At 51.3% G+C, this 8,310-nt stretch overlaps 4 protein-coding genes across 4 annotated transcripts; all 4 read right to left on the reverse strand.

Moving 5' to 3' along the window:
- Positions 1 to 101: 101 nt before the first annotated feature.
- Positions 102 to 1,475, reverse strand: AUEXF2481DRAFT_71596 (uncharacterized protein; the record flags this gene model as incomplete). The annotated part of the gene is made up of 2 exons (XM_013483346.1): positions 102 to 897; positions 955 to 1,475. 2 exons carry the CDS (start codon positions 1,473 to 1,475, stop codon positions 102 to 104), a joined length of 1,317 nt encoding a protein of 438 aa, XP_013338800.1.
- Positions 1,476 to 2,765: 1,290 nt separating this feature from the next.
- On the reverse strand, positions 2,766 to 3,437 carry AUEXF2481DRAFT_34105 (uncharacterized protein; the record flags this gene model as incomplete). The annotated part of the gene is made up of 1 exon (XM_013483328.1): positions 2,766 to 3,437. One exon carries the CDS (start codon positions 3,435 to 3,437, stop codon positions 2,766 to 2,768), a length of 672 nt encoding a protein of 223 aa, XP_013338782.1.
- Positions 3,438 to 5,394: 1,957 nt separating this feature from the next.
- On the reverse strand, positions 5,395 to 6,038 carry AUEXF2481DRAFT_575858 (uncharacterized protein). The gene is made up of 2 exons (XM_013483358.1): positions 5,994 to 6,038; positions 5,395 to 5,935 (listed from the first exon to the last, which is right to left on the reverse strand). Exon 2 carries the CDS (start codon positions 5,864 to 5,866, stop codon positions 5,459 to 5,461), a length of 408 nt encoding a protein of 135 aa, XP_013338812.1. The 5' UTR covers positions 5,867 to 5,935; positions 5,994 to 6,038; the 3' UTR covers positions 5,395 to 5,458.
- A 792-nt stretch (positions 6,039 to 6,830) lies between these two features.
- On the reverse strand, positions 6,831 to 8,309 carry AUEXF2481DRAFT_45234 (uncharacterized protein). The gene has a single exon (XM_013483335.1). The coding sequence runs from the start codon at positions 8,086 to 8,088 to the stop codon at positions 7,135 to 7,137; it is 954 nt and encodes a 317-aa protein (XP_013338789.1). The 5' UTR covers positions 8,089 to 8,309; the 3' UTR covers positions 6,831 to 7,134.
- Position 8,310: the final 1 nt, after the last annotated feature.

Raw genomic sequence — 8,310 nt, forward strand, 5'->3', positions numbered from 1 at the left:
GTCGTCGTCAAAATTTTAAGAAAGGGGATATAACGTTTGTGCAATGAGAGAAACCTGGCCGTGCTCTGTCCTTTTTTACTCCTGGGTCAATGATGCGAAATTTACATGTTGACAGAGGTGCGGAACTTGGTACCGGCGTAGATGGCGTTGTCACCGAGCTCCTCCTCGATACGGAGGATCTGGTTGAGCTTGGCGAGACGCTCAGATCTGGCGGGAGCACCAGTCTTGATCTGACCGGCACGGAGACCGACAACGATGTCAGCAATGGTGACATCCTCAGTCTCACCAGAGCGGTGAGAAACCATGACACCCCAGCCAGCGCCGAAGGCATCCTTGGCGGCCTGGATGGCCTCGGTGATGGTACCGATCTGGTTGACCTTGAGGAGAAGGGCGTTGCAAGCCTTGGTCTCGATGGCCTTCTTGATGAAGGCGGGGTTAGTGACGGTCAAATCGTCACCAACAATCTGGTGGTCGTAGTTCTTGGAGAAGTAGCTCCAGGCCTCCCAGTCGTCCTCAGCGAAGGGGTCCTCGATGGAGATGATGGGGTACTTGGAAGCAAGGTCCTTGTACTGGTCGGCGAGCTGCTCGTAAGTAACCCACTTCTCGGGGTCAGACTCGGGGTTCTTGAAGTCGAGGTCGTACTTCTTGGCGTCGGTCTTGTAGAACTCGGACGAGGCAACGTCCATGGCAATGTTCATCTTGCCAGTGTAGCCAGACTTCTCAATGGCCTCGGTGATAAGCTGGAGAGCCTCCTCGGCGGTCTGAATATCAGGGGCAACACCACCCTCGTCACCAACGTTACCAGCAGACTGGCCGTACTTCTTCTTGGCGAGGGACTTGAGGTTCTGGTAAACCTCGGCACCCCAGCGCATGGCCTCGGAGAAGGTAGGAGCATCTCTGGAAAGATTTGTTAGTCATTGCTGGTTGGAAGTTTCGGTTGAGCCAAGAACTTACGAAGGAACGATCATGAACTCCTGGAAAGCAAGACGGCCACCAGCGTGGGAGCCACCGTTGAGGACGTTCATGAAAGGAACGGGGAGGACGTAGGGCTTCTTGGTGCCGGCAAGGTCGGAGATGTGAGCGTAGAGAGGAACACGCTTCTCGGCGGCGGCGGCCTTAGCGACGGCCATGGAGACACCGAGGATGGCGTTGGCACCAAGCTTGGTCTTGTTGGTGGTGCCGTCAAGCTTGTTCATGAAGTTGTCGACGGCGGACTGGTCCTTGACGTCGAGGTTCTCCTTGATGAGAGCGGGAGCAATGACATCGTTGACGTTGGCGACAGCCTTGAGGACACCCTTGCCGCCCCACTTGGTCTTGTCACCATCACGGAGCTCGCAAGCCTCGTGGGAACCAGTAGAGGCACCGGAAGGGACAATGGCGCGGTGGAGACCGCTCTCGGTGACGAGGTCGACCTCGACGGTGGGGTTACCGCGAGAGTCGTAGACCTGGCGGGCGTGGATCTTCTGGATAGGCATGATTCTGAGGAGAGAGAGAGAAAATGTTAGTCGAAGGTCAGGCAAAGGTGTAGTCAATGGCGAGAGGAAGCTGCGAAGACGTGTCGATCGGAGGATCTGAGGAGCATAGGGTGCGATGGCTCGAGAACAATGTTCAATACTCAGTAGCAAGGCTGAACAGGGTCCTCGGCTATAGCAGGGTGAAGCGCGGCGGTAGCAGACCGAGGAGAGTTGTCTTCGGGCAGAAACGGAGAGCTCAGGCTCATTGAATCAAGATCCCCGAACACACCCCGCAATCGACGACCCTGCTAAGCTCCTAGAGTTCCCGGGGAGGTGGAGGAAGGTGTTTCTTACATTTGTGATGTGGTTTGTGGATGAGAGAAGGAAAGAGAGAGGGCGTGATGGTGGACAGCAGGACTTTTTGAGCTCAACCCCTCCTAAGCACCACCCAACAAAGCTGGCGGGCACAGACCATCCCACCTGGAGTCACCTTGTGTTTCTGCACCTTTCCAGACTGCTTGCCCGCCGCGATCGGGCCGAGACGAACTATTGCTTGAAGCCTGTCCATCACGACACTGTCAACATCATCTCACTTCCATCTCGCTCAGGCGCCTGCTATAACGTGACAATGCTCTGCCTGGATACTGCTCAAGCTGCAGAGACGCCTCAATCATGAGAGATGCGATTGCGTCTTCGCCGCGGGGCCCTGTATCTTCCTTGCTTGTTCTCTATGGGCCGTATCTGTCTTCTCCGGCCTGAGCGGAGATTGCTCACACTCCGGCAGCTCGTACCCGTGTCGCAACCACCATTCATTACTGGCGGCCGACTCCGCTGTATGATTTATAGATTTTGTCACGTCTGCGGTCTAACGATTACAACGTTGATTTACTGATTGACGCAACAACTACGCAGATCAACTTCTCGACACGCTTTCGCGAACGCGACTCGCGAAGAGCAACGATTGTGCAACCCCACAATCAAAACCCCTCCACATAATCGTAGGTACCAACATACTAAGCACAATCTTATAACACGAGTGGAGATCAAGTGCAATCTGGTCACTTCACAGGTCTCAAAACAGATTCTATGTGGACAAGAATTATCGATACCAGTATGAATGATACAACTAGCGGGAAACACCTGTCCTGATGGTCTCCAAAAAGTACATGCCAGAGGCGTTCAGCCATCCGACAACGCGAAATATGCCAAACAATGAGAAAGAAAAATATTTTGGCCGGGTAGCTAACAGCCCCGACTGATCTCAACCGATCAAGTGACCGGCCTTCAGTCGACCAGCTTGGTAGCTACAATCTAGTAGACCATACCGGAGTCATCACCCCATCCGTTCCAGAGCTTAGGGTGGTACTTCTTGCCCCAAGAAGAGAAAGCAGGATCGGCTTCGGCTGAACGTCTGTAGACCATGCCTGAGTCGTCACCCCAGCCGTTCCAGAGCTTAGGGTGGTACTTCTTACCCCACGAGGAGAAAGCAGGGTCACGGCGCTCGAACTCCTCGTACTGCTCCTCAGAAGGACCAGACTCGGCGGGCTTAGCAGCACCGGTGGTAGAGGCGGTGCCAGCAGCCTTGGGCTCGCTACGGCGGTACACCATGCCCGAGTCGTCACCCCATCCGTTCCAGAGCTTAGGGTGGTACTTCTTACCCCAGGAGGAGAAAGCAGGATCGGCTTCAGCCGAACGTCTGTAGACCATGCCCGAGTCATCGCCCCATCCGTTCCAGAGCTTGGGGCGGTACTTCTTGCCCCATGACGAGAAGGCGGGGTCTGCCTCACGGCGGTAGACCATGCCAGAATCATCGCCCCAGCCATTCCAGAGCTTGGGGTGGTATTTCTTGCCCCACGAGGAGAAAGCAGGGTCGGCCTTGGCCTCAGGCTGAGGTGCAGGTGCAGGTGCAGGGTTAGCCTCGGCGGCAGGGGAGGCCATGGCGACAGTGGCCAGGCCGGCAAGTGCGACGGCAGTGAACTTCATGATGAAGAAAGAGTTTATGTATGTGTTAGAGAGAGTGTGTGAGAGATACTCCGATGGTGAGTTGATCGATCAGTGTTCGAAGGTGGGTTCTCTCTTATGTCTGGCTAACCTGATGTTGAAACAGTACGTCAATAAGACCGGATAAAGAACCACACCCTGACTACGCCTATGTGGTATACCTTGTTGGAAAGTCGAATTCAATCTTGCGCGACTTGGCGACTTGATGGGTCGACAATAAGTTGTCAAAGAACGTCTCCCCTCGAGATGCATTCGAACCACGATGGGGAGATTAGACGGCAACATTACTCGCACTCAGCACAAGGCGAGTCTTGACTGGATGTGCTCAAGTCAAAGCGTTTTTCTTGGATGTATGAACTGCTTTGTACGCGGTGATCCATGTCGTTCGAGGACTGACTAAAGCCTCCGGGCTGTGTTGTCTTGGTATGCCGAATTCTGGTATCAATAGGCTGACGAACTTCCGAATTCGATGATCAATAAACAATCACTAAAATTTGCCGAGTCCAGCCTCGTGCTGCGTCGATGCGACAGATACTGAATGTATGTGCCGCAGTACCAAACTGATTAATGCCAGCGTGCCGACTAGAAGGGACAAACTTGTCGACTTTCCAGAACACATGGCGTATTGCATTGAGTATCACTGCCCCTCACAACGCTAAGTGCGGCAACGACGACGACTTGCCTTATCCTTGGCTTATGATTGAAGCAGAAAAACAATTGCAGAGTGCTTTTCCAAGGAGGCAAGACGCCGGTGCTCGACCTCCTTACTTATGCCTTTTACCAAGATAACATACCAGCGGCCATTGAGGTGACACACATAGAAGACCATATTTGCGGCTGCGGCGACCGAGCTCACGTGAGACTGCTCCCGATGACATTCTCGCCCTCGTCGTGTGTCAGATCCCGTCCCTCCCAATCTCTCCTCCATGATAAGCGCGGATTGATCGCAAGCTGTGAGAAAACACGGTCTTTTTCTGGATCAAGGTGTGGGTACGGACTGCCAGCGAGACGACCGGTCACGATAGATAGTGTTGCTGTTCTTACGCAAAGTTGATGAAGCCACAAGGGAAACGGATCCTAGCAGTTAGGGAGGAGGACGTTCTCGCTGTGGCTCATACTGGTATAAAGAAACCAGTCTTTTGGTGTCCCTGCTCAACCTTTTCAACAAGCAGTGACTGCTGTTAGCCTTCACCCTAATGTACAACTCTACAACACCTTGAGCCATGCACTTGTAAGTCTGCTGTTATGCCCAGCAGCTAGACCCATCATGTATTTCCGTTTTGATGATGTGCAAAATTTGGACAGGGTCATGGTGATTGTTCGTCAAAAATCTGACATCGAGCCGAGCAGACTCAGTATCGGCTTAGGAAAGAGAACAATGCTTTTCTTCTTGTCAAAAATGCCCACAATCCTGTACGGCACAGTTGCTCGAATCAATCCATAGTCAACGATATGCTAAAGGTACCAAAAATTCAGGGCGCCGAATATACTACGAGGCGTCACCCTCCAGTCGACGATACCTCACAAACGGTGCTAGGAATATCATGATGTGGCTTCCTTCGTTATCTCTCAAAGACGCCAAATTGGGATTTATCTAAGTAGAGAAAGATCAGTCCTTGAGTCCGCTAGTGAGTGCTCCGTAAGATGGAGGGTCTGATACTGACATGCGTGATGCGTCAAGCAAATCCCACCACACCATGTACAGAGTCGACGAACGTCGGGAACGAACGCTCCCAAGGGACGTTCGCAAAATTGCACACTCTAGGTCACCTTCAACCTGCAAAAGCAATACTTTCGATGCTTGGAGGACTGAATAGATCTATTCCCAACAAGCAGCCGATAATCTGCCTATGCTGGTGTTTACTCATCTCCTAGATGAGCATGTAAAGCTGGAACTGCTTCACGCATCTAACCAACAGGCATCTGTCTGTTGGTGCAATCGTCTTTCGAAAAAAAGCGCCTCAGGACTTTACAAAGCCTCCGCCCTCGCCTCCATTCCTTCTTCAAAATGTAGTGTAAAGCGAAAGGATCGTAGTTAAGGCAAGCAACATATATTTGTGGAAAAGAAGCTTGAAAGGTGAGACGCGCTTTCGACTTTTGTGTTTGTGATCATAAAAGTTCGCCAAGACCATCCCACATTCTCTTTTTGCACTGTTATAGGCAGATTGAACATCATCAATAGTCGTGTCGATACGAAGCAATTTCAGTGATGTCGCAGACGTGGGGAAGAGCCTTGCAAGCTGTCTCCGGCGTTCGAGATTTGTTGGATTCGCCACTAAGCGTCTACTCCGCCACCCAATATTTTGTTCCCACCACCACTTCTGGATGTTGCGTTTGAGGGGAAAAAAAAAGAACACTATACATCGACTCGTGCTCTCAATAGCACAATAAAACAAAAATTTCGAAGTCATCTTGTTCTAGATAGGCAGTCAGTACCATGGTGATTGTGAGGAAGTTGTGGTTGTGCTTACTGCATGTGTCTAACGGCTTTGTTAGTAGGATGTCCAATTTGGTGCGCATGCTCCGGTTCGAACTTACCATCCTTAGTGCAGGGGCCATGCTAATCTTCTCTGTATAGTTTCAAATTGACTAACGTTCCGAAGAACGCAAAACTTGGAATCTGTTCAAATATAATATGACAGATGTTCACATATGTAATCGTGCCTCGAAATTCCATGGCTTCTAAGTGCATGGTTTGATGAAGAGTGATATCTTTCATCAAGGACCCCTGCGGCGCGTTGGATTTTCCAAACCTTGTTGCTGTTGGCCTCAGTATCGAAAGGTGAGAGTGTGCTGCAATATTTTTGCACACATCGGCGCGACTGACTGCGTGGTTCCGATATTCTACCGTAAACCTCGGACTCGTTCAGCCTACGAACACGTCGGCCCAAGTAGTGCTACTCGTCAAACAAATTCTATGTCCTATCAGTCTACACACAGCCTCCTCCGCCAAAGACAGAACAAGGCATATAGAATACAGAAATTCGCCACAAAAGGTATGCAGCTATTCCAGTGGTCAACACATCGACAAAGCGAGTGATATTACGGTAGTAAGTTATGTGCATCATAGATTCTTTCGCAGCGATATCTCCCCCTCCATCACCAGCAACCTTTTCTCAGGGAGCTGTCGAAAGGCATGGTTATTATGAGATTGGTTGCCTTAGGATCGGAGAGTGCTAGTCTCATCCACAGCATCAGAACGTGTATAATACAACAGAACGTGTCGGATTTTCATCGGCTTTCGCCGATTACCCATGATCATGACCGAGCCTCTCGGCGTTCGTCATGAGCTCTTGCAACCTGCCACGTCGAACGGCATCAGCAACTTTTTAGGACGTTATCCCACGACCACAATCTGATACTGCACAGGGGCATGGACAAGTCGACTCGAATGTGAGGATCAAAGTTGCTCCATCGTCTGCGACAGCCAATCCAAAGTGCGATTGCCGGGTCCATTTTCAACTCATCACAGCAACAACACAATTCTCACACTTCTACCACAAGACATTGATACTAATGACCCAGAGCGAGCTGGAGCGCAGTCACCATTTCAATATATATAATGCAAGCAACAATTGGTGGTCAATCTCGATAATTTCAAACTAATTTACATTGATGACCATCTCCCAGTTTCTTTCTCTTCCTTGAGAGTCGTTTTTGTAGTGTCAAGGTCTGCGATTCAAACCTCAACCGAAGTCTCGTTACCTTGGGCAGTCTCAGCTTCAGCCGAGACTTCCTCCGTGTGGGCTGTGACAGCTTCAGTTGAAGATTCGTCTTTGGCGACGTCATAAACGCCCTTCGAGTGGTCTTCGGCGAACATCGTCATGATCTTGCGTACTTGACCGTGGCTGTATCTGCACTCTTCTCTCTTGCAGTGGCCATTGCAGATCATATCGCAACAGGTGACCATGACGTCGTGCGAGAATTCACAGCCATCCTTACGACACTTTGGTCTGCTTGTGTTGAAGTAGCACACCTTCTTGAGTGTGCATTTCTCGCGGTGAGGACAACCCTTAGTGCTGAGACTGATGGGACAGAACTGCATCAGGTTGGCGATTTCGGCATCGTATGCTTCTCTGTCATTGATTCTGTCGTCCACGTACTTGTCAACGGGCACATGGTCAGACTCGTTTGCCGACTCGCATCCACTGAAATCCATTTCGAAGTCGACTTCATCGTCGGTGTCGTCGTCAGTTTCTTCAATGTCGACGGCGAGCGTGTTGAAAGCGCGACTGTGGCGGTGTGGAAGAGCCTCGATGAACAGGATGTTGCTACGGTCCATGGGCTCGAGCTTGATCTTGGGCGGTCTACGCATGACAAGAGCAGGCTTGATAGTGAGGACACGCTGCGCAGAGACATTCTGCCGAGCGGGAGCAGGCTGCTGCATGGTGGCATGATGCTGCACAGAGAAGTGCGGATGGCCTGGCATGGTGTGAGGGCTCTGCGCAGAGACGTTCTGCTGAGCGGAAACGGGCTGCTGCATGATGGCATGGTGCTGCGCGGCGAGCGACTGCAGTTCTTGTTCATGGAGAGTGGTGACAAGCTCGTTGAAGAGCTTCTGTTGGCTCGAGCTGCAACCTGGTAGCGAGGTAGCATACAACTCGAGCGCATGGTGCGTGACGTGGTTGATCATGGTTGGTAAAGGGGCACAACGATTCAGCCTCAGGCTTGAATGATGTGATGGAAGGAAGAAGAAAGAGGAAAGGGGGTTGCAACTTGAGAGGTCAAGGGAGAAAGAAGATCAAGAGGGATAGTGGAAGAAGTTGAGAGGTGAGAGGTGAGAGGTGAGAGGTGAGAGGTGAGAGGTGAGAGGTGAGAGGTGAGAGGTGAGAGGTGAGAGGTGAGAGGTGAGAGG

The sequence above is a fragment of the Aureobasidium subglaciale genome, assembly GCF_000721755.1.
Source record: "Aureobasidium subglaciale EXF-2481 unplaced genomic scaffold scaffold_45, whole genome shotgun sequence".
Lineage (NCBI taxonomy): Eukaryota > Fungi > Ascomycota > Dothideomycetes > Dothideales > Saccotheciaceae > Aureobasidium > Aureobasidium subglaciale.

Bases quoted from the DNA above. Each gene is read 5' to 3' on its own strand.
- AUEXF2481DRAFT_575858 (XM_013483358.1), bottom strand. From the start codon at position 5,866: ATGACTTCGAAATTTTTGTTTTATTGTGCTATTGAGAGCACGAGTCGA.
- AUEXF2481DRAFT_45234 (XM_013483335.1), bottom strand. From the start codon at position 8,088: ATGATCAACCACGTCACGCACCATGCGCTCGAGTTGTATGCTACCTCG.